Source organism: Pongo pygmaeus, chromosome 16, assembly GCF_028885625.2.
Source record: "Pongo pygmaeus isolate AG05252 chromosome 16, NHGRI_mPonPyg2-v2.0_pri, whole genome shotgun sequence".
NCBI lineage: Eukaryota > Metazoa > Chordata > Mammalia > Primates > Hominidae > Pongo > Pongo pygmaeus.
In genome coordinates, this window is record NC_072389.2 from 24732082 (window position 1) to 24757562 (window position 25481).

The 25481-nt window shown below is 44.5% G+C and overlaps 1 protein-coding gene across 13 annotated transcripts in view; it reads left to right on the forward strand.

Moving 5' to 3' along the window:
* Positions 1-25481, forward strand: part of LOC129028684 (uncharacterized) — a 51950-nt gene that overhangs the window by 15507 nt on the left and 10962 nt on the right. For 11 of the 13 annotated variants that reach the window (XM_063653221.1, XM_063653232.1, XM_063653222.1 and 8 more), the window contains 10 exons: positions 916-1059; positions 5301-5426; positions 11401-11522; positions 13871-14029; positions 14115-14231; positions 14645-14788; positions 14881-15005; positions 16690-16868; positions 16956-17053; positions 23685-23819. In XM_063653221.1, the coding sequence (XP_063509291.1) occupies positions 14922-15005; positions 16690-16868; positions 16956-17053; positions 23685-23819 (496 nt within the window). In that variant the 5' untranslated portion in view covers positions 916-1059; positions 5301-5426; positions 11401-11522; ... (2 more) ...; positions 14645-14788; positions 14881-14921. Of the gene's footprint in view, positions 1-668; positions 818-915; positions 1060-5300; positions 5427-11400; positions 11523-13870; positions 14030-14114; positions 14232-14644; positions 14789-14880; positions 15006-16689; positions 16869-16955; positions 17054-23684; positions 23820-25481 lie in introns of those variants that run through there. The other 2 variants (XM_054474327.2, XM_063653228.1) reach the window with 2 other exon arrangements.

The following is a 25481-nucleotide window of genomic DNA, read 5'->3' on the forward strand; positions in this document are numbered from 1 at the left end:
TCTCTACTAGCAATACAAAAATTAGCTGACTGGTGGTGTGCACCTATAATTCCAGCTAATCAGGCAGAGGCACAAGAATCGCTTGAACCCATGAGGCAGAGGTTGCAGTGAGCTGAAATCATGCCACTGCACTCCAGCCTGGGTGACAGAGTGAGACTCTGTTTCAAAAGAAAAAAGTTGAGACTGCTGGCTGGGCATTGTGGCTCATGCTACTCAGCTCTTTGGGAGGCTGAGGTGGGAGGATCATTTGAGAACAGGGTTTCAAGACCAACCTGGGAAATGCAATGAGACTTTGTCTCTATTTAAATAAAAAAAAAGTTGAGACTGCTGTGATCAGCGGGAAGATTTACTTGCTTATTTTTTGAGACCATCAGCCACTTAATCTTAGGACAATTTTTATGAATATTGACCTTCAGGAAACAAAAGATTTAAAACCATTTCCTTGTAATGCATCAGTGCAATCATGGATATGACCTTTGGGTTTCCAACTCAGGTTAAAAGAGAGTTAGAAGTCAGGTCAGCATCACACATTATGATGCAGAATGTTTCTTTCCAGGACGATTTGAATAGAATGCCCAAGAGGGGCATTATTTAGGAAACACTGACCTTGGAAGGACAAATAAGTAATCAAATAAACTTAAGAATGTTTTCTCTCCCTTAATGAAACCTTAAAATGGAACAGCTCAGAAAGTTCCAGTGGAACAAACAGCCTCAGAGCAGTTAGTGGCAGGGCATGAGGCGCCCACTACCTGCCCAATCACAGCAGGGTTAGAACTAACGTTGCATGCAGTCCGCCCGAGTGATTGGCTGAACATCTGTAAGTGCTTAATGGCTAGTCAAATAGCCCAGAGGGAGGGGGTCAAATGGAAGAGACATCAATAATACAGATGTGGGACATTGTTTTTTCTTTGCAAGGGAGAACTAATGCCTCACAGGACGGCCACAAGCCCCAAGGAGACTGTTGAGGAAGGTATAGAACACGATCCTCGGATGGCTGCCTCTAACACAATGCAGGGTGAATGTGGTGGAGGAGCTGCACTCAAGGAGAATGTTTGACAGGTAGAGAAATATTTGCCCACTTGTGTTTTCATTGCATGTTCATCTTTAAAGGGAAACCCACTCCATCTCTTTATGATGGTTTCTTGGTAGAATAACAGTGCTTTTGGATGATTCCAGTAGAGTCACTTTCTTTAAGGATTTGACCCTTTTTTCTTCCCACAAAGAAAGATACTTGGAGAAATAGTTTAGTGTTGGTGAACCACCTGCCCTTAAGGCCCATGAAGGAATATATGCTGTGAAGCAAGTCTGAGATGGAATATGTGAATCTCTGGTGGCTTATTCAAATATAATTCTCCAGTACTTCTCATGGTGTCAGAATCTTTGGGTTTGTAAGGAACTTTTCAAGGGTAATTTTAGTTTTGAGATATTTTTCCTTTAACGTGGTGACTTTAGAAAGCCTATCATCTATATTTTATTTATTTAATAAATATTTATCCAGTATTTACTATGTATGAAGTATTGTTCCAAGCACTTTATAAATATTACATTATTTAGTCATTGTAATAATCTCATAAGTAGAGTTCTGTGATTATCCCCATTTTGCAGATGAGGAAACTAAATTACAGACAGGATAAATAGCTTGCTTATATTCATGAGAGAAGCCTGGCCGTCTGGATATGGAGTCTCCCTCTCCTTTTTTTTTAACCTTTAAGCTCCGTTGGACTTGGTTGGTTTAGAGTCTTAACCATTGTGCTGGATTGCCTCTCTGTGAGATAGGGGATTCCACTTTATTGTTAAAGAGCCTTTAAGTCTTTGTGAGTAGAGTCAATGACCATTTGAATTTTTTTTTAATGGTCTTGATGTACCTATGTAATTCTTAAAATTTGGTATATAAAAACTTGAAGATAGGCAATGCGCAGTGGCTCATACCTACAATCACAGTGCTTTTGGAAGCTGAGGCAGCAGGATTGCTTGAGGCCAGGAGTTCTAAACCAGGCTGGGCAACACAGTGAGACCCCTGTCTCTATTTTTAAAAAGTTTGTCTTTTTTTTAAAATTAGCCAGCTGCATTGGCTCATACCTGTAGCCCAAGAGGTCAAGATTACAGACTTTTAAATAAACAAAAAACTTGAGGATATTAGTTCTTTTTTAAGTTGAAACCATAGGCCGAGCACAGCACTAATCTCAGCACTTTGGGAGGCTGAGGTGGGTGGATCATTCGAGCCCAGGAATTTGAGACCAGCCTGGGCAACATGGTAAAACCCTGTCTCTGCCAAAAATATAAAAATTAGCCAGGCATTGGCTGGGGTTGGCGGGGGTCCTCTCTCCTTTCCCAGCTTCCACTCAGCCACCACAGTTGCCCCACCATGGGGTGGAGACATGGGTCACCACGGGCTTGGGAGCAAGCGCCTTCTGCAGCACAGGAAGGCGAAGCTGGGGTCAGATGAGGTTGCTACCCCTGGAGGTCTGGTATAAGGGCCCCACCCTCAGGCCTCCTACACTGGCCCCATTTTACTTTGGGGTCGAAGGACAGGATGGTCAACAGGGCAGGGTGGACAGTGTGCCAGCGTCGCGCAGGGCCACCTCCCTGGGTGGATGCATCACACTAAGGAAGCAAGTGCCAAGGGGATCTTGTGGTGTGGTTCTTTCAAAGGGAGGTCAGGGTCGATGGGAATCTGCTCGGACACTCAGCATTGGAGCGGATACACTCCTTGGAGGTGGAGGAACGTGTTAAGGGGATCGTGAGGTCTTGCACAAGCCACGTGGGGCACCTTGGCCTCCCGGCAGCAGGTGGACACCCAGCCAGAGGCCTGGCTCGAGGTGGCCTCACCTTCACCATGGGCTTCCTGGGTGCACGGGCCCGAGCGCAGGTTGTTTTGTACATATTGGAATATGTGTTAACTTATGCCCCGCATCCCAACTCACACGGAAGCACGGGTCTTCTCTCGGTCTCTTCACTGCATTTGGAAAGCAGTCTCCTCTTGGGCCAGTGCCGGGCTGAGGTGTCCAGAGGCGGCGGCAGCTGGCAGTGCCCTCAGCCCCCAAGTGTCCAGCCTGGCACTTCCCATTCAGGCCACCTGCTTTGGGTCAGTGGTTCCTTCGCCAGCAGCATCTCCTAAATTGTAAGGACTGTGTCCACTTGGGGCCCTCCCAGGGCTGCAAGGATGGAAGCAGGCAGGCAGTGGAGCTAACAGCTTAGTCACCAGGACCCCCAGACCTGCAAGCGTCCCCTCCTGGAGGGGGAAGCCAGGAACAGCAGAACTGCCCACAAAACAAGGCTGTGAACTTTTCGGGAACTGGAACTGTTTAACTTGAACCCAGGATCATTTAAAGCTTTATTTATTTATAGCTTCTTCTTAAAAAAAAGTGTTGAAGAAATTTTTTGGTTATTCATACAAAAAAAAAGGAGTTGATGATGGAAAAGCAAGTCATAATCATCTAATTGTTTTTGTCTAGGTCGAGAATGAATGTTAGCCGATGAAATAAACCCTGACAAGGAAAAAAAAAAAAAAAAAAAATTAGCCAGGCATGACAGTGCATGCCTGTAGTTCCCCTACTGGGAGACTGAGGTCATTGGATCACCTGAAGCTGGGGAGGTAGAGGCTTTAGTGAGCCATGGTCATGCCACTGCACTCCCACCTGGGTGACCGAGTGAGACCCTATCTCATAAATTATAAATAGTAATAGATAAATAAGTTGAGATCTCTAAAAAAGTAAACTCAGACCAGAAAATGTTATCGTGGCCAATATAATTTCAATTGAATTTCTTTGCCTGTTATCTTCACTATTACATACTTGGACCAGATCCCAAACAACAGTGTTAATCATCAAAAACAGTTATGCCCATTATTTACTTAGTGAGACAGGTCAGAGTGTAAATACATTTTGCAAAGATCATTTAATAAAAAGATTAAAGGTAAGGTGACCCTGTGGTCCTGGCTTGTCTGGATCGGTCTTTGTGTAGGTCCCTTGTTCTGTCATAATTTATTAATAGCACTTCCTTTCACTCAAGTGTCCCAGTTTGAAAGATAAATTACATGGTTATCCCAGTTGAAGAATGAGTCTATAACATTTAGTTAATGCAAAAATGTTGTTTCTAATTCACATTGTAATGAACATTTTCCTATTTAAGTGCTGAAGGTCAGTTTTTTTTTCACTATATATAAAAACTTATGTTATTGGCACTCTGAATATGCGAAGTACAATGTATAATGCTATTTTTCAATTTTTACATGTGAATAGTAGATAATGGGGAGTCAGACATTTGAGGATAGCTCAGACTATAGGTTGATAAAGTCCCTGGGGTCCCCTATCAATTCTAGCCTACCTCTCTAACCTTTCTCCCTAAAGCTGTCCTAGTTAGTTTTTTATTTAAGCTTTAATTCTTAAGTGATCAAGACCTATTCTGTTTCTATGAGTTCTTGAAGCTAAAAGTTATTTAGTCACCTTTCCCCTTGTTTGCCTTTCATAGTAGTACAAGGCTGGGTGCAGTGGCTCACACCTGTAATTCCAGCACTTTTGGAGGCTGAGGTGGGTAGATCATGAGGTCAGGAGTTCGAGACCAGCCTGGCCAACATGGTGAAACCCCTCTCTACTAGAAATACAAAAATTAGCCAGGCGTGGTGGCGCGTGCCTGTAATCCCAGCTACTCGGGAGGCTGAGGCAGGAGAATCACTTGAACCTGGTCAGCAGAGGTTGCAGTGAGCCGAGATTGCACCATTGCAGTCCAGCCTGGGCGATAGAGCAAGACTCTCTCAAAAAAAAAAAATAAATAAATACATAAATCTTACAGTGTTTTATAATGACAGATGCCTGTTGTTATTTCCTAAGCCCCTGTCTTAAGTGAGGCCCTATCTTAGCTGAGATTATTTCAGAAAAGTGATCTCTCTCTGGGATGGTTCTAGATGTGTCCCAAAAGGGCTGTTCAGACCTTGGTGGGAGCTCTTTTGGAACTTTATGGCCCAAGTCTAGCTAGCCAGTGTCTGTTGCTTGAACCATTCAGTAGCTTTCTGGTTTATCTCTATGCTCTTTTCTGACCTTTCTACTCTTGAACTCATTTTCCATGTAGCAGTCAGAACAATCTTTTTAAAAATGAATACCTGATTTTAGCTTTCCTTTGGCAAAGCTCTCCAGTGGTACACCTTTGTAACTAGAATAAAATCTACAACTACAGGCCCTTGCCTCTTTCTCACCTCATTTTCTGCCACTTTTAACCTTTGTTTATTTTAACCCACTGACACTGGTTTTACTCTTCATTCTCAAACATGGAAAAACAGATAGATGTTTTCTTTCTCTTAACAGAATTGTGAAAAATCAGGTGAGCTGCTGTTATGTGAGGCTCAGTGCTGCAGGGCTTTCCACCTGGAGTGCCTTGGATTGACTGAGATGCCAAGAGGAAAATTTATCTGCAATGAATGTCACACACAGGTAAAGTAGATATCAAATGGTCTTCCTCCAAAGAAAGTTTGAATTTTAAGTTTTCCTTTTTTTTTCTTTTTTTTAATTATACTTTAAGTTTTAGGGTACATGTGCACAATGTGTAGGTTTGTTACATGTGTATACATGTGCCATGTTGGTGTGCTGCACCCATTAACTCTTCATTTAACATTAGGTATATCTCCTAATGCTATCCCTCTCCCCTCCCCTCTGAATTTTATTGGAGACACTTTCCTGTGGCAACACTGGGCTAGTTGTTACACATATAGAAATGGTGCTGTGGGGTCACTGCTTTCAGAAAAGTTACCAAGTGAATAATAAGTGGGTGGCATAATACAGTGCAAAAAGCATTGTGTTGGTGATACATTTAGAGTGTAATGTAAGCAAAGATGAGCTAATGCCATAGAGGAAGAGATCTGTGTTTAGCTTTAAGAGAGAAAGAGAAAATGGTGTCGGGAGGGGAAGGGCAGAAGGTCCAGTAAAGAAAGTGTGTAAAACATTTGGGGAATATAGAATACAGGCCAATGTGTTTAGAGTTTAGGATATTTTAGTTAAGAGGCATAGGCAGTAACTAAGAGGGCTTCTTGGTTACTGGTAATGTTTTATATTTCTTAATCTGCATAGTGATTACATGAGCATGTTTACTTCATCAACTATACTCTTAGGATGTGTGTGCTTCATGGTGTGTACATCATACATCAATAAAAATATGTACCAAAAAAGTAAAAAGATAATAGATTGGGTTAGAAAATAGGAATAGTCAGCTGAGACCTGCTGGTAAAGCCCTTCATAAAGCTGTGCTAAGTAAAATGTTCTTTTTTTTTTTTTTTTTTTTAAAGAGATGAGGTCTTGTTGTCCAGGTTGGAGTGCAGTGGCATGATCAGAGCTCATTGTAGTCTTGAGCTTCTGGGCTCAAGCAGTCCTCCTAACTCAGCTTCCCAAGTAGCTGGGACTACAGCCACTTGCCACCATGCCTGGGTAATATTTTTTTACTTTTATTGAGAAGGGGGTCTTACTATGTTGCCCAGGCTGGAAAGTGTTCTCTCTCTCTCTTTTTTTTTTTTAGCATGATATGTAGACATTACAGCATGTAAACTGAAGAAATCAGGGCTGAGGTATGGATCTTATGCCTGTAAGTCATTGAAGCCGCACATATAGATCATACTTCCCAAAGAAAAAGTGTCATTAGGGTAAGATAATGGTCAGTGACACTACCTGGGCATATAGGCTCTTATAATGAGTTACTGGAAGGAGAGGAGGAGCTAGTGAATATCTCTGAAGCCACAGGAGTCAGGTGTTATCTGTAGGGGCAGATGCAGCAAAGACACTAAGGAAATTCCGGAGTGAAGAGAGGCTTTTGTATGTGGCAGTGAGAAAATGCTTCAGTTTTTGCCAGAGGATGTCTCATTACACTAGATTGAAGGGTGAGTGAATAGCCATATACATAACTTCTTGAAGAAACTTGACTTCAACAGAAAGGAAGACAGTACCTAAAGGGAGGATATTACATGGTCAAGAGAAAAATCATTTTGAGTGTGTAAAACAGCTCTATTAAGGTAGAATTGAAGTGCAAAAAATTGCACATATTTCAGGTGCATGATTTGATAAATTTTGGTATGTATATATGCATGCACCTGTGAAATCATCACTCAGCATTATTATTTTGAGATTCAGTAAGGTTGTTGTATGTATCGATAGTTCATTTCTTTTTATTGCTGAGTAGTAGTTTGTTGTATGGATTTAATTGGTTGTTGGTCCATTCATCTGTTGATAGACATTTGGGTTGTTTCCCATTTTGGTTATTATAAATAAAGCTGCTAAGAACATTCAAGTTTTTGGACACTTTGTACCCTCCCTGCCCCTGCCCTCCCCCTCCCATTTTTCTTTTTTTTCCTTGAGACAGGGTCTCTCTCTGTCGCCTAGGCTGGAGTACAGTGGTACAACTCTGACTCACTGCTGCCTCAACCTCGCAGGCTCAAGCGATCCTTCTGGCTCAGCCTCCTTAGTAGCTGGGACTACAGGTGCCTGCCACATGCCTGGCTAATTTTTAAATTTCTTTGTAGAGACAGGGTTTTATTACATTATTACCAGGCTGGTTTTGAACTCCTGGGATGAAGCAGTCTTCCTTGTTCAGCCCCTGAAAGTGTTGGGATTATAGGTACAACACACAACTTCTGGCCACATTTTCTTTTTCCTTTTTTTTTTTTTTGAGATGGAGTTTCGCACTGTTGCCCAGGCTGGAGTGCAATGGCGCAATCTTGGCTCACTGCAGCCTCCGCCTCCTGGGTTCATGTGATTCTCCTGCCTCAGCCTCCCAAGTAGCTGGGATTACAGGCATACGCCACCACGCCCGGCTAATTTTTGTATTTTTAGGAGAGACAGGGTTTCTCCTGTTGGTCAGGCTGGTCTCAAACTCCCGACCTCAGGTGGTCCACTTGCCTTTGCCTCCCAAAGTGCTGGGATTACAGGCATGAGCCACTGTGCCTGGCCAACTTTTTCTTTTTCTTAATGATGTGTTTGTAAGACTAATAGTTCTTAATTTTTATGAAATCCAGTTTATCAATTTGTTCTTTTTATGGACTGTGATTTGCTGTCATAGCTAAGAAGTTTTGCTTAACCCAGTGTCACAAAGTTTTTTTTTTTTTCTTTTAATCTGCGACAGAGTCTCACTCTGTCACCCAGGCTGGAGTGCAGTGGCTAATTTTTGTGTTTTTTTTAAAGTCGGGGTTTCACCATGTTACACCTGCTGGTCTCCAAATCCTGGACTCATACGATCCAACCACCTTGGCCTCCAAAGTGCAGGGATTACAGGCGTGAGCCACTGAGCCAGGCCTAAGCTAACTTAGATAGCAATGGAAACCAAGCAGTAAAGATTTCATAAAAAAACTAAGAGGTCTAAAGTTGTTTTTTGTTTGTTTTTGTTTTGTTGATGTTTTTTTCTTTGAGACAGAGGCTTGCTCTGTCACCCAGGCTGGAGTGCAGTGGCACGATCTCTGCTCACTGCACCCTCCGCCGCCCAGGTTCAAGTGATTTTCCTGCCTCAGCTTCCCGAGAAGCTGGGATTACAGGCGCCCGCCACCACGCCTGGCTAACTTTTCTATTTTTAGTAGAGACGGGGTTTCACCATGTTGGTCAGGCTAGTCTCGAACTCCTGACCTCATGATCCACCCGCCTCGACCTCCCAAAGTGCTGGGATTACAGACGTGAGCCACCGCGCCCGGCCGACACTCGCTTTTTCACGCGAATGCATCAAACCTGCCCTCACTCAAGGTCAGCCACAGTGGCCTTTGTTGAGGAAACTGCACACCCGCTCACACCTCAGAGCCCCTGCACTTGCTTCTCTCTCCTTTGTTCTTTTCAAAAAGCTCTTGGAAGCTTCTGCTCAAGTGTTACCTGCTCAGCAAGGCCTCCCAACTACGGTCATTAAAATAGAATCCCCCAACTCAACTCCCCAGTGCCCTGCACATGTTTTATTTTTTACCATAACATTTGCCACTTTTCCAGAATAATGTCTTTATTTCGTTTATTATTTCGCCCTACCTCTAGCAGGAGATAACCCCATGTGGGCTGTTGTACCCCTGCTCCTAGAATATTGTACGTGCTCAGTAAGTGTTGGTTGGTTGAGTAAATGATATAAGCAAGCCGCATGTTCACTGGGAGCCACAGTGAAGGCAATACTAGTTAAGTACCAAAGTAACCGTAACAGACGGGTAGTTAGTGTCAACCAAATACGGAGGAGGAAAGGTAGGAGCAAGTTAGAATAGCAGCAGAGTGCTGACCGGGGTAGAACACAGGATGTGTGAAATATGGTATGGGAAATAAAATGTAGGCCGGGCGCGGTGGCTCACGCCTGTAATCCCAGTACTTTGGGAGGCCGAGGTGGGTGGATCACAAGGTCAGGAGATGGAGACCAACCTGGCTAACATGGTGAAACCACGTCTCCAGTAAAAATATGAAAAATTGGCCGGGCGTGGTGGTGGGCACCTCTAGTCCCAGCCACTCGGGAGGCTGAGGCAGGAGAATGGCATGAACCCAGGAGGTGGAGCTTGCAGTGAGCGGAGATGGGGCCACTGCACTCCAGCCCCTGCGAAAGAGGGAGACTCCGTCTAAAAAAAATAATAATAATAATTGGTAGGTTTGGAAAAAATGGCGAAGGGTCTTTGTTACTAGGTTACACAATTTGGTCTTCTTGCTACAGACAGTGATTCTAAATTCTTCAGCAGAAGACTGAGATTGGCAGAGATGAGGAGGCCTGGATTATGCTTCTGCTTCTGCTACCTCAGCTGTGTGACGAGTTACTTAACATCTCTGGACCTGGTTCCTCATTGTGGGCCCTTACCACATGTCTTTAACTAAGCCTTTGTTAAAATGAAATGTCAAAAATGCTGTGAAAAGTTTAATGGTGTCTGTGTACTTCAGTTGGTGTAATTTTTTCAATTTTTTCTTTTCTTTTTTTTTTTTTTTTTTTTTTGAGACGGAGTGTCACCCTGTCGCCCAAGCTGGAGTGCAGTGGTGCAATCTTGGCTCACTGCAACCTCCACCTCCCAGGTTCAAGCGATTCTCCTGCCTCAGCCTCACCAGTAGCTGGGATTACAGGCACCTGCTCTCACGGCAAATACAAAAAAATCATTTTTGTGTTTTTGTAGAGACGGAGTTTCACCATGTTGTCCAGGTGTGTTTTGTAGAGACGGGGTTTCACCATGTTGACCAGGCTGCTCTCAAAGTCCTGACCTCAGGTGATCCTCCCACCTCGGCCTCCCAAGGTGCTGGGGTTACAGGTGTGAGCCACCATGCTCGGCCAAGTTGGTGTGATTTTTAAAGTTTGCTAACTTTGGTGATTTTGTTGCCTACTGATAATCATTTTGCAAAGCAGGTCCTAGTTTAGGTTTTCTTTATTAGAATACTAGTCCATTTTTGCCTGTTCTTTAGTTATGTGTTTTCCACATTATTTAAGAAGGTGGAACGATTTCATAATTTTCTTTTATTTGAGATGTATTTTTTCCACTTTTAACATGCTTTATGTTTAATGAAAGTTCACATTACAAATATTAGTAAAATCAATTGTGAAAATTGAATTTGTTGGCCGGGCGCCACTCCTGTAATCCCAGCACTTTGGGAGGCCGAGATGGGTGGATCATGAAGTGAGGAGTTCCAGACCAGCCTGGCCAACATAGTGAAACCCCGTCTCTACTAAAAATACAAAAAATTAGCTGGGCATGGCAGTACACGTCTGTAATCCCAGCTATGCGGGAGGCTGAGGCAGGAGAATCACTTGAACCTGGGAAGCAGGGGTTGCAGTGAGCTGAGATGGTGCCATCGCACTCCAGCCCGGGTGACAGTGCGAGACTGTGACTCAAAAAACAAAAAAGAGTTTGTTAAAATTTAGAGAGAACAAGCAGAACAAAAAAATTAGCTAGGTGTGGTGGTATGCGCCTGTGGTCCTGTCGATTTGAGTGGCTGAGGTCGGAGATCACTGCAGCCCAGGCATTTGAGACAGCAGTGAGCGATGATCACGTCACTGCACTCCAGCCTGGGAAACAGAGCGAGACACTGTCTCAAAAAAAAAAACAAACAAAAAAAACAAACCCTTCCCCTCCCACACACAAAGAGAATAAGCAGAAAATCATAAGGGTCTTTAAAAGTGTTTAAAATATCAGTAGGTTATTTTTGGAATTTTTAATTCTCTTAGTTGTGGAGTCCTTGAGGATAGGCCCTTTGATCGTCTTTACAACTTCAGTGCCTGGCAGATAATAGCTGCTCAGTGTTTGTTGAGCAATGGTCACAGTTGGGATTACTCCCCTGAGTCCCTCTAAGTAAATTGGGCAGGTGAACCACATGGAGCTTGTCATCTGTGGTTTGGGAACCTAGTTGAAGTGAAATTTAGAAAGTTTTACTGTTTATCTGTCTTTAATACTGGCCCTGCCTCGTGGCTAATTCTTAAGAATAAAAAATATCTCTGTTGCAGGCTCTCCCGGCTGTGATTGACCTTCAGTTACAGAGAGAGGGAGCAGAGTGGGACCAGGTCTGAGAATAGTGAAGCAACTCATTCCTTTCAGGACATTCCCTCTGATGTCCTATTTTCAAACTGTAAGTCAGAATGAGATCACTTATTTTCTTGGTGGCAGAAGGCTGCTTTATAATTTGAAGGCTTGCAAATTGTATGCTGCTTGTCATCCCCCAGCCCTCCACACATACACCCTGGTACAGTTCCATGCATGAACAAACAGAACAACCAGATCACCTTATTTGGTGATGTGCCTCATTCTAGAAAGGCTTGTAAATCCAATTTGCTACCGTAAATGAGTGCCTTTTGTGGGGAAACTACTACAAAAAAACCTAAGTAATTGTTTTTAAGGAACGTAAAGAGTTTACCTTGAAGATAGAATAGTAATTGAGAATTAAATTTAAAAGGCTAAGTAAATAGTGGAAAGAAGAGAAAATGCCTGTGGGCTGGAGTTAATTGCAGAAGTCTTTTTAAGGTGTACCCTGGCTTTGAGTGGAGAGCAGGCTTTGGGTTGCAGGAGGAGGAGGGGAGGGCCTGTCTGAGGGTGTGAGGTTCCTGTGTTGGGAATGAAGAGGGCAGGAGAGGGGTGCCTGGCCAAGGGGACTCTCGAAAGCCATATGCACATGATGGACCCAGCTGGTCAGAAAAGGCCTTCTCTCTGCTTTTTGTGTTTGAAATTTCCCATAACACATAGATTAAAGGGAAAGGGGAAACTAGATTTTAAATAGCATCATGAAGCATTATGTAAAGTAAATGTGGAGAAAATCTCATATGATAGCCATAGTAAGGTTAGGAATAATTTTCAGTGGCCTTAGGATTAAATGAGTAAAATTCCATTATATGTATTGTTTTAATCACCTCTTCACCTTGTCAGTGTGGGAGGGATTTCCATCCCACAGTACTGACGCTGGGCAGACGAGATGGACGGAAGTTTCTTAGTCTTTTGCTCAGGATAGAACAGAGAACCAGGGGCTGCGAGAGGCAGGCTGTGTAGTAACGAGAGTGGCTGTGGTTCCTGCAGAAAGACTTTAATAATTGCTTTAAGAATTCCTTGGGCTGGCAGGGCAGTGGGGCCTACTCCTCAGGCATAAGCTGGAACTGTACCTGTGCCTGGTCACTGTGATGAGAATTGTTTGGCATCAGGGGCAGGGAAACTTGCCCTGAGGCCATTAAAACCTCCCGGTTTATAGCAGATGTCAAGGCAACATGTAATATTGGGTCTTAATGTTAGACCTTACACCACATGTATGTAACTTGCATTTAGTGAAAGTTAACATGAAGTGTTAGTAAATATTAGTAAATTAAGTAGTTACAAATCAGTTATTTGAAAGTCAGGTTCATAGTAGCTAACTTTGCAATTTCTTCAACTAGTAAGACTTCTCTACCCTAATCCCCACTGCCTCATACTTTTCATTTGTAAAGTGTAGATTGCAGAGTGCTGGGTTCATTCCATCCATATTCATTTAACAAATACATACAAATGTCGGTCAGCTTTATGAGGCTTCCATACAACCAGATGCATGAGTTTCAGATGTAGAGTTGGGTGGGTTTTGACAAGTGCACGCAGTTGGGTCACCACCATCAAGACATGGGGTGCTCCCGTCACTTCCAGGGCCGTCTTTGTACCCTTTTGATCCCCACTTCCTACCTCTAGTTCCTGACAACCTGTGATCTGCTCTCTGTTGTTATTATTTTGCCTTTTCTATAATTTAATATAAACAAAGCCATACAGTGTATGGTGTTTTGTTTCTGGCGTCTTTCACTTAGCAGATGTCTTGAGAACACGCCATGTTGTTGTGTGTATGGGTAATTCATTCCTTCTGTTGCAGATGGACCATGGTTTTGGGCCATTGTGAATAAAGCTGCAATGGACTTTACAAGTCTCTTTTTTTTTTTTGAGATGGAGTTTTGTTCTTGTTGCCCAAGGTGGAGTGCAATGGGGCGATCTCAGCTCACTGCAACCTCCGCCTCCTGGGTTCAAGTGATTCTCCTGCCTGAGCCTCCCAAGTAGCTGGGATTACAGGCGCCCACCACCATGCCCAGCTAATTTTTTATTTTTAGTAGAGACAGGGTTTCACCATGTTAGCCAGGCTGGTCTCGAAGTCCTGACCTCAGGTGATCTGCCCTCCTTGGCCTCCCAAAGTGCTGGGATTACAGGTGGGAGCCACCGTGGCCGGCCTGTCATACGAGTCTTTAACAAACACTGTTTTTATATTTCTACTGGATACCATGCTTGGCATCGGGTTCCAACTGAACAAAAAGTCATGGAGGTGTTAGGTGTTGGAATTCTCTCTTCCTTATTTTATAAAGTACCTGGAAGGTGAAACTGGCCTGATGCTGTGATGGTCTAAATTTGGATATTGAATTTCCTTTGCTAATAAGAAAAAACACCAAGAAGAAGGGCATTCCTGTTTGTTCCCATCCTCCCCAGGGTCTCTGGAGGAGCCTAAGGTGATCTCCGCCTTCTCTGGAAAGCAGGCCGGGAAGCACGTGGTGCACATCGCTTGCGGGAGCACTTACAGCGCGGCCATCACTGCCGAGGGGGAGCTGTACACCTGGGGCCACGGGAACTGCGGCCGGCTGGGCCACGGTATGTCTGCTCTGCATGAGTGGGAGCGTGCAGCAGGAGGTGGCCTCTTACAGGACTTAGTAACCTCTGTCCTATCTGTTTGAAGGCTCCAGTGAAGATGAGGCCACTCCGATGCTGGTAGCTGGGCTTAAATAAGGACTGAAGGTCACCGATGTGGCGTGTGGGAGTGGGGACGCTCAAACCCTGGCTGTCACTGAGAATGGTACGTAGAGCTCTCGCCACCCTGGATAGGCCCTCAAGGACACACATGGCAGCTTCCCTGGAGGAAGAGATGAGGAGTACAGTGGGCCTCATGAGGCCGCCCACCCTGTCATCCAGTGGGTGTGGGGCTCAGTGGCATTGGGGAAGAGGCCCTGGTGGTTACTGGACTTGTTTGCCTGGGGGCTGTCAGCTGGTTAGCAGCTGCCGCCATTCCTGTGTGGGCATTTTATTTATTAAGAATGAGAGTTGAAATGGAATGATTGATACTCTGAATTGTCTCTGGTTAGTAGTATTACATTTCTTAACATTTGGCCACTCTAGATTCCCTGTGGTAAGTCTTTCTGTATTCTATAGTCTGACGTTACGGGATCTACTTGCTTTTAATTTTGGTTTTCTGTTTGTGTTCCTAACCAGACAGTGGTGACCCTGGCCAGGAGCGCGGACGTGCTGAGCATCGTGCAGTCGGCTGCCCAGGCCGTGCTGCAGAGCGGCTGTCCGTGCTGCTGCCCACCACGGAGGAGCAGGCCCGGGCACTCTCTGCTCTCCTGCCCTGCGCAGGTGGGCTCGGGGAAGGAACAGGAGAGGGCATGGGTCAGGGTGCTGGGAGGGGATGGCGTTTCACTCCAATTGCCACACACTTTCTATTTCAGTTTCAGGCAATGAAGTGAACATAAGTCCAGGTCGTCAATTCATGATTGATCTTCTGGTGGGCAGCTTGATGGCTGCTGGAGGGTTGGAGTCAGCCTTACACGCAGCCATTACTGCGGAGATCCAGGTATGGCCTTGGAGGCACACATGACCTGGTGGTGCACTGAGATCGGAAATACACACTCACACATGTGAAGAATAACAGAACACAGTAAAACACTCAACTTTTATCATATCCAAGTATTTTTTAAATTAAAATTATTTTATGTGCTTATTTATTTATTTATTTATTTATTTATTTTTGAGACGGAGTCTCACTCTGTCACCCAGCCTGGAGCGCAGTGGCACCATCTCGGCTCTCCGCAAGGTCCGCCTCCTGGGTTCACGCCATTCTCCTGCCTCAGCCTCCCAAGTAGCTGGGACTACAGGCGCCCATCACCACGCCTGCTTAAGTTTTTGTATTTTTAGTAGAGACGGGATTTCACCATGTTATCCACGATGATCTCGATCTCTTGACCTTGTGATTGGCCTGCCTCAACTTCCCAAAGTGCTGGGATTACAGGCGTGAGCCACCGCGACTGACCTTATGTGCTAATTTAAAATTTTTTTGAGTTATGATTTAATTGTGATGAAATACTGCAGGTTGTCTGTTTCAGTGAAGTTAACAGGTAACCTGTTCCTCATGTAGACCATTCCCGTCACCCGGAAAGATCCCTGTGCCCTTGGCACTTGCAGCCAGGATACTCCCCTGCCCTGAGATTAGATTCATTTTGCCTGCTCTGAGTGTTGCAGCAATATAACTGTATAGTATGCACTCTTTCCTGTTTTGCCTTGGAGAATGATTTTCAGATTCACTCCACACTGTTATGTGTATTGTGACTTCGTTTTTCTTATTGGGAAGTGTTCTATTTTATAGGTGTAGTACTGTTAATTCATTCCCCTATTGAAGGGCATTTAATTGCTTTTGGTTTTTGTTTTCTTTTTTTTTTTTTTTGAGACAAGGACTTGCTCTGTCACCCAGGCTGGATGCAGTGACCTGATGTTGGCTCACTGCAGCCTTGTCCTCCTAGGCTCGAATGATCCTCCCATCTCAGCCTCCTGTGTTGCAGGGACCACAGACATGTTTCCATGCCCAGCTAGTTTTTTGATTTTTTTGTAGACACAAGGTTTCGCTGTATTGCAGAGGCTGGTCTCGAACTCCTGGGCTCAAGTGATCCCCCCACCTTGGCCTCCCAAAGTGTTGGGATTACAAGCGTGAGCCACCATGCCCAGGCTTTCTGGTTTTTGGCCGTGTAGAGCTGCCACGATTGTGCTATGTACAAGTACTTTAGTGGACATATGTTCTCCCTTTGGGTAAACACTTGGAGTGGAATTTGTTAGGTCCTGGGGTCAGTGTGTGTTCATAGTTTCCCCAAGTGGCTTTGCCATTTACATTTGAACCAGTGTGTGTGAGAATTCCAGCTTTTTCTTGTCCTTACAAAGCAGCTGGATGCTGCGTGTGTGGGGCAGATCACATTGGGTTTTGTGAGAGCCAGTAGCAGGGTTAAAGATTTTAGGGACTTCACAGAAGGAGGTTGGAAAGCATCAGCAGAGGCAGCCTGGACCTTGGATCTGTAAAAAGAAGACACTGTTTGGAACTGCATAACTGAGTTAGGGTTTCCAACAGGGCAGGTGGGGGCCTGTGGGTAGGTGTGTGCGTTAGCCACGGAGGCTGGGATAGCTTGGCATTGGGGTCAGGGCTCAGCCAGCCTGTGTGCCTTCACACCTGCTGATGAGATCACTTGTAAACAATTTCTGTTTATGAATTACAGGATACTGAGGCCAAAAAAGAAGCACAGAAGGAAAAAGAAATTGATGAACAGGAAGCGAATGCCTCAACATTTCATAGAAGCAGGACTCCATTGGATAAAGACCTTATTAATACGGGGATCTGTGAGCCTTCTGGCAAACAGTGTTTGCCTCTGGTTCAGCTCATACAACAGCTTCTTAGGTAAATCGTAGTAGCTGTACTGTATTGTATTTATTTACTTTTTTTGTTTTTTTGTTTTTTTGAGATAGTTTCACTCTTGTTGCCCAGGCTGGAGTGCAATGACGCGATCTTGGCTCACTGCAACCTCCACCTCCCAGGTTCAAGTGATTCTCCTGCCTCAGCCTCTCGAGCCGCTGGGATTACAGGTGTGTGCCATCACGCCTGGCTAATTTTGTAGTTTCAGTAGAGGTGGGGTTTCTTCATGTTGGTCAGCTTGGTCTTGAACTGCTGATCTCAGGTCATCTGCCCACCTTGTCCTCCCAAAGTGTTGGGATTACAGGCCGGAGCCACCATGCCCAGCCTATTTATTTACGTAATAATTTTTTCTTTTTTCTTTTTTTTTTTTTTTTTGAGACGGAGTCTTGCTGTATTGCCCAGACTGGACTGCAATGTCACGATCTTGGCTCACAGCACCCACCGTCTCCTGGGTTCAAGCAATTCTCCTTCCTCAGCCTCTCGATCTCCTGATCTCGTGATCCACCTGCCTCGGCCTCCCAAAGTGCTAGAATTATAGGCGTGAGCCACTGCACGCAGCCTGTGAAAAACTTCTGAGTATCATCATACCCTCCAACTTCTCCTCTCACCTATATTTAAAAGGGTCTGCTCTTTATCCTAACATCTATACTAGGTAATTTTCAGAATATTCCTTCAATCACCAAACACATTTTTGAGATTTTTGTGCTAGATTTCACTATCTTAATATGAAAACCAATCATCACCCATTAAAATACAATACAGGCCAGGCACAGTGGCTAACGCCTGTAATCCCAATACTTTCAGAGGCCAAGGCAGGTGGATCACCTGAGGTCAGGAGTTTGAGAGCATCCTGACCCAATATGGTGAAATCCCATCTCTACTAAAAATACAAAAATCAGCTGTCTCACAGAACATCTCTAGGCTTGTTCATCCTTCATACCTGCTACTTTGTATCCTTTGGCCTCTATGTCCCCAATTCCTCCCGTCCCCTACCTCCCCTGGTAGACAATGTTTTACTCTCTATCCCTGTAGGTTTATTTATTTACATTTTTACATCCCACATATAAATGAGTTTATACAATATTTGATTTTCTGTGTATGCTTTATTTCACTAAGCATGACATCCTCCAGCCTCATCCATCTTGCAGCAAACGGCAAGACCTTGTTTGTTTTCCTGGCTGAATAATATTCCATTGTGTATGTGTGCCACAGACTCTTTATCCATTTATCCATTGATGGACACTTAGATTGTTTCCATATCTTGGCTATTGTGATTAAGGCTGCAATGAACATGAGAATACAGGTATCTTTACAAAGTAATGATTTCATTTCCTTTAGCTGTATGCCCAGAAGAGGGATTGCTGAGTCATATGGTAGTTCTATTTTTAATTTCTGTAGAAATCTTCATACTCTTTTCCAGAATGGCTGTATCAATCTACATTCTCATCCATAGTATGCAAAAGTTCCGATTTCTCCGCACTCTTGCCAACATTTATCTTTTGACTTTTTGATAATGGTCATAAGGGGTGTGAGGGGGTATCTCAGTGGGTTTGATTTGCATTTCCCTAATGATCTGCAATGCGGAACACCTTTCAGATACCCACTTCCTATTTTCATGTCTTCTTTAAAGAAAGGTCTCTTCAAGTTTTTTTTTTAAACATTTTAAAAATTGGGTTGTTTTGAGTTGTATCAATTATTTATATATTTTGGATTTTTTTTGAGACAGGGTCTTGCTCTGTTATGCAGACTGGAGTACAGTGGCACAGTCACAGCTTACTTGACCTTCTGGGCTGAAACACTCTCCCATCTCAGCCTCCCAAGTAGCTGTGACTACAGACGCACACCACCATGCCTGGCTAATTTTTAAATGTTGTGTTGAGACGGTCTCACTATGTTGCCAGGCCTGGACTCAAACTCCTGGGCTCAAGTGATCCTCCCACCTCAGCTTCTGAAAGTGCTGGGATTAAGGAGTGAGCCACTGCACCTGGCTAAATGTTGGATATTTCCTCCTAATTGGCTGAGTGCAGTGGCTCACACTTGTAATCCCAGCACTTTGGGAGGCCGAGGCGCTTGGATCACTTGCGGTCAGGCGTTGGAGACAAGCCTGGCTAATATGGTGAAACCCCATAATGGAGTTTTGGTTTCTTTAACTGGGAAATGAGGATCATGACCATCCCTGCCAAGCAGGAGAGGCGATGGGCTGATGTGTATTGTGAGTCCCAAGATGGTGAAACCCCGTTTCTACTAAAAATACAAAAATTAGCCAGGCATGGTGGTGGGCATCTATAATCCCAGCTAGTTGGGAGGCTGAGGCAGGAGAATTGCTTGAACCTGGGAGGTGGAGGTTGCAGTGAGCCGAGATTGCACCATTGTACTCCAGCCTAGGCAACAGAGCAAGACTTCATCTCAAAAAAAAAAAAAAATTCACTTCAATAAATGGTGAGACCAGCTTTGCAAAGATGATAACGGTGAGAGAAGTCTAGCATGGCTGACTCCATCTTTCTTCCAGTCTCACGGGCCTGCTGTCTTTGTTCATTCCTGGGCATAGGCCAAATCAACCATGGGAGAAGTTTAGTTCATAGTCTAACGTTGCCATTTCCAGTCCTCGGTGGTCCCTTCTTTCCACTCCACGCTTAGTTATCAATTTGTTACTCTGCTTTAAAATGTATGTATTTTTTTTGTAATCCCAGCTACTCGGGAGACTGAGGCAGGAGAATCGCTTGAACCTGGGAGCTGGAGGTTGCAGTGAGCCAAGATCGCGCCATTGCACTCCAGCCTGGGCAACAGAATGAAACTCTGTCTCAAAATACTGGTTTTTTTTTACTATGTCTAATGATGTTCTATAGAAGAAAGAGATGTAGCATGTGGTCACGCTGCTGTCTTGACAGTGGAATTTTTGTTGTTGCTGTTTTCTGTTTTGAGACGGAGTCTTGCTTTTGTGGCCTAGGCTGGAGTGCGGTGGCGCCTTCTTGGCTCACTGCAACTTCCACCCGGGTTCAAGTGATTCTCCCACCTCAGTCTCCTGAGTACCTGGGATTACAGGTGCACGCCAGCACGCCCGGCTAATTTTTGAATTTTTAGTAGAGATGAGGTTTCACCATGTTGGTCAGGCTGGTCTCGAACTCCTGACCTCGTGATCCACCCGCCTCAGTCTCCCAAAGTGCTGGGATTATAGGCATGAGCCACATTTTTAGTAGAGATGGGGTATCACTGTGTTGGCCAGGCTGCTCTGGAACTCCTGACCTCAAGTGATCCTCTCACCTCGGCCTCCCAAAGTGCTAGGATTACAGATGTGAGCTACCACACCTAGCCGTATTTTGTATTTTTAGTAGAGATGGGGTTTTGCTGTGTAGGCCAGGCTGGTCTTGATCTCCTGGGTGCAAGTGATCCTCCCACATTGGCCTCTCAAAGTGCTGGGATTACAGGCGTGAGCCACCACACCTGGCCAATGGGAGGTCTCGCTTCCCTTCTCTCCAGCATTCCATAAGCAATGTGTCTGGGCAGTATGTGTTCGATTTTCTCTGTGTCTACTTTGAACTGTACAGTAGTGAAAGGAAGAGTAGACAACTTTGAAGCTGATGTGGTGTGGTCTTGGAGCTGGTGGTGCTAATTACTCTTGGTTGTTTTCATACCCTCCAGTGACTTCATCCTGCTTTTGCTGTTGTAAAATGTTGTAATTTATGCTCCTGAGAATAACTCTTCAGGTGTACTTAGGGTTCTTGTCTGCTTCCTGGTGACTGTCGAAGCTTTTCATCTTGAAGAAGGGAGATGAGCAGTGTTCCAGTGTACTGAGTTTAAAATTAAGAATGTTGCATTTTTTTAACGTGTAAAATTTATAGCCAGATGTAGGGTAGGGGTGGCCTACTTTCTTTAAAGGGTGAGATAGTAAATATTTTAAGGTCTCAATGGACCCTATGGTCTCTGTCATAGCCATGGGACCTTGCAGCTGTAGTGCCAAAGTAGCCACAGACAATACTGCGTCAGCGGGCAGGGGACGTTCATTCTGTAAAGTTGATTTATGGACACCAAAAGATGAAGTCCTCAGAATGTTTGCAAGTCACAAAATACTGTTTTTCTTTTGATTATTTTTCAATTATTAAAAAATATAAAATACAGTGGCCGGGCGTGGTGGCTCACACCTGTAATCCCAGCACTTTTAGAGGCCAAGGCAGGCAGATCACCTGAGGTCAGGAGTTCGAGACCAGCCTGGCCAACATGGTGAAACCCCATCTCCACTCAAAACAAAAAATTAGCCGGCCATGGTGATGCACGCCTGTAATCCCAGCTCCTCGGAGGCTGAGGCACGAGAATCACTTGAACCTGGGAGAATCACTTGAACCTTGAAGGCACAGGTTGTGGTGAGCCAAGACTGTCTCAAAAGAACAACAAAAGTAAAATACTTTTTCTGCTTTCAGACCATACACAAAGAGGCTGTGGACTGGGTTTGGCCCCTGGGCTGTGGTTTGTGACCACACACACACACACACACACACACACACACACACACACACACACACACACATACACGTAGGGCAGAGTGTGGCATTTAGAGCCAGCACCTGTATTCTCACCTGAGCTATGTTTCTGGCTGGGTTCTACTCTGTATTCTGTGATCCGAGGTGTCTACCTTGGTAAACTGGAGACAACAAAGCCTGCCTCCTTCAAGGTTGTTTGTAAAGATTTAAAAGGGTAATGTATTGTTGTTAGGCCAGAGGCTTTGCATAGTACATGTTGGGTTATTTTCACTTTTTTTTTTTTTTTTTTTTTTTTTTTGAGATAGAGTCTTGCTTTGTTGTATAGGCTGGAGTCCAGTGGCAAGATGCCAGCTCACTGCAACCTCTGACTCCCAGGTTCAAGCAATTCTCCTGCCTCAGCCTCTCGAACTGCTGGGATTACAGGTGGCTGCCACCATGCCGGGCCAATTTTGATATTTTTAGTAGAGATCAGGTTTCACCATGTTGGCCAGGCCGGTCTCAAACTCCTGACCTCAAGTGATCCGCCCACCTCGGCCTCCCAACGTGGTGGAATTACCGGCGTGAGCCACTGCATCTGGCCCATTTTCACTTTCCATTAGCTGCTTTTTTCCCCCATTCATTTCCTACCTTCCTGTGTATGATTTCTGAATTAAATGTATTTCATGTCTTAACCTTCTGAATTGTTTGTTCTCTCATTTTCCATGTTGTTAAGGAAAATAAGAGGCTAAGTGAGACTTATTAAATGTGCATGTAGTTTCTCAGATCAAGATAAATGCTCACCTGTTGCAGAACGGGACTCTGCTCTTGCTTCACCCAGGATGCGTTTCCTAGTTCCTTCCTAGAGTGGGGCCACACCCTACTCCAGCCCTCCAGACCCAGCTCCCTGCTCTGACATGATTCCACCAGACTATTCCAGCTGTCCTCCCTGGACCTAGATATTTTCCTTTTTTTTTTTTTTTTCTGAAATGCAGTCTCACTCGGTGGTCCAGGCTGGAGTGCAATGGCGTGATCTCAGCTCACTGCAACCTCCGCCTTCCAGGTTCAAGCCATTCTCATGCCTCAGCCTCCCAAGTACCTGGGATTACAGGCATGTGCCACCAAGCCTGAGTAATTTTTGTGTTTTTAGTAGAGACAGGGTTTCACCATGTTGGCCAGGCTGGTCTCGAACTCCTGACCTTGTGAATTGCCCACCTCAGCCTCCCAAAGTGCTGGGATTACAGGTGTGAGCCACCACACCCAGCCAACATTTTTTTAACTAAAATACTTATATGAAATTTATTTTATTGTGGTATGTAGTTCAGTAAATTTTGACTTCTATAGATTCACGTAACCCCCATCATCATCAGGATGGAGAAGTTTCATCACCCTAAAAGCTCTCTTGTGCTGCTCCTTTTTATCACGTGTTCCCTGGCCTCGTATCCTGGCAACCACTGATCTGTTCTCCATCAGTATAGAGTATTCTTTTTGAGAATGTCATGTGAGTGGAACCATATTTTAAGTAACGTTTTGAAACCATCTTCATTTACTCCCAGTTATATGTTTGAGGTTTATCTGCTGTTCTGTGTATTGATAGTTCTTTTTATTGCTGAATAGTATCTCGTCATGTGCATGTACAACATGGTGTTTATCCATTCTGCTACTGTGGGACCTTGTGGTTGTTTCCATTTTTCTTTCCCAATTGTAATCCTGCTGTGAGCATTTCTGTACAGATTTTGTGTGAATATAGTTTCCATTTCCCTAGGATAAAGACCTAGTAGTGTGAAAGTTGGGTCATGTGCTGAACTGTTTTCCAAAGTGGCTGTTTTAGTTTGCCTTCCCGCTGGCAATCTGTCACGTTTCTGTTGCTCTGTGTCTTTGTTAGCACTTGGTGTTCTCAGTGTTTTTTAGTTGAGCCATTCTAACAAGTCTAGTGGGATCTCGTTGTGGTTTTAATTGCACTTCCATAATGGCTAACGATGCTGAATATCATGTTCTTCCTTGCCACTCTTGTATCCTCTGTGAAGTTTCTGTTCAGATCTTTTGCACAGAAAAACTTGTATCATGGAACCAGTAAAATAACCAAGGAGAGGTTGATTAAAGTTCTGTTTATAACCCTAGAAGATTCCTGCCCTAGGGATATGGGATGGCTGAACATAGGACGCCGACACTGGACAGATGAAATAGCAGTTTATTAGTCACACATGCTCACAGCCCTGGGGGTGGGGGACACCACATGCCATTCAGTTAACGATGTGTGTTGTAACTTTTCGGGGAGGGACATTTGCAGAGACTAACGGTATGACATTCTGAAAAGCAGTTACAGATTAAAAAATCTTTAATTCTGCAGATGATAGTGTCGAACCAAGTGGAACAAAGAAAGAAGATCTGAATGACAAAGAGAAAAAAGATGAAGAAGAAACTCCTGCACCTGTATATAGGGCCAAGTCAATTCTGGACAGCTGGGTATGGGGCAAGCAACCAGGTAATCTTCTGAGTTTTGGCACTTTGAAAAGCTTGATCCGATGCTCCTTTTCTAAATGACTTGGATGGATTATTTGTATTTTTTCATAACAATTTTAAAAATGTAATTAAAAAAATTTACATATTGTGGTAAAATATACATACCGTAAAACTTGCCGTTTTAATCATTTTTATGTGTACAGTTCATTGGCATTAAGTATATTCACATTATTGCCCAGCCATCACCACCATCCATCTCTACAACTTTTGCCTTTTCTCTGACTGAAACTCCGTATCCATGAAACACTAACTCCTTGTGTCCCCAAGCAACCACCATTCTACTTTTGTCTCAGAATTTGACTATTCAAGGTGTCTCCTATAAGGGGAGTCATGTGGTATTTGTCCTTTTGTGACTGGGTTATTGAACTTCTTAGGTGTTTGGGGTTCATCCATATGCATCAGAATTTTCTTTTAAAGGCTCAATACTCGTCCATTATATATGTAAGCCACATGTTATCCCTTCATCAGTGGGCAATCAGGTTGCTTTCGTCTCTTGACTGTTGTAATGCTGCTATGAACATTGGTTTACAAGTGTCTTTTCATTCTTTGTGTCTATACCTAGGAGTGGAATTGGTCAATAATGTGGAATGCTTACATATTTATTTATTTATTTTGAGACAGCGTCTCGCTCTGTCACCCAGGCTTGAGTGCAGTGGCGCCATCTCAGCTCACAGTAAGCTCCGCCTCTCAGGTTCACGCCATTTTCCTGTCTCAGCCTCCAGAGTAGCTGGGACTACAGGCGCCCCCCACCATGCCTGGCTAACTTTTTTGTATTTTTAGTAGAGACGGTTTCACCGTGTTAGCCAAGATGGTCTCGATCTCCTGACCTCGTGATCCACCCGCCTCAGCCTCCCAAGTTGCTGGGATTACAGGTGTGAGCCACCATGCCTGGCCAATAATGTGGTAGTTTTATGTTTAACTTATTATTGTTTTTGAGGTTGGGTCTCACTCTGTTGCTCAGGCTGGAATGCATTGACATAATCATAGCTCATTGCAGCCTTGAACTCCTGGGCTCAAGTGACCTTCTTCCCTCAGCCTCTCAAGTAGCTAGGACTAGAGGTGCAGGGAATTTCTCATCTTCTCTCTACTGCCTCTGAGTTGGAGATATCAGAGGGAGCCATGGCCCACTGTAAAGTAACACAATGTCCCCACCCACAGGGTTAGAACCCCTCTTCTTGAGGCAGCTCTGAGGGGAGCAGTCACATGTGGAGAGTGCAGGGCTCTGTGTCCAGATGGGGGAAGGGGGTTACCAAGGGGGTTGACCCCCCTCTGGCCAGGTGGCTGCCTTCTGACACACCAGTCTGTCTCTCTAGCACAGTGGCCCCCACACACCCAGCCTGTCAAACCTACAGCCCTCAAGAAGACTTTGGCCAAATCCATGAGCTGCTCCCTCTGTTAAGAAGGAAGCACAGCTGAAGCATGAGGAGGGCGGTAGAGCGTGTATGCTCTGGCCCATCTCCCCACAGTCTGACCAGAAGGAAGGGTCCTTTCAGCCAGGCTTGCCCAGGCTGGGGTTGGAGTGTCAGTATCAAGCCAACGTCTTCTTGCTTAATGGGTGAGCCCAGCTGCTCCCATGCAGCTGCCACCATAGTGAGGGTGAACCAGCAGGAGGCTCCGCAGCACT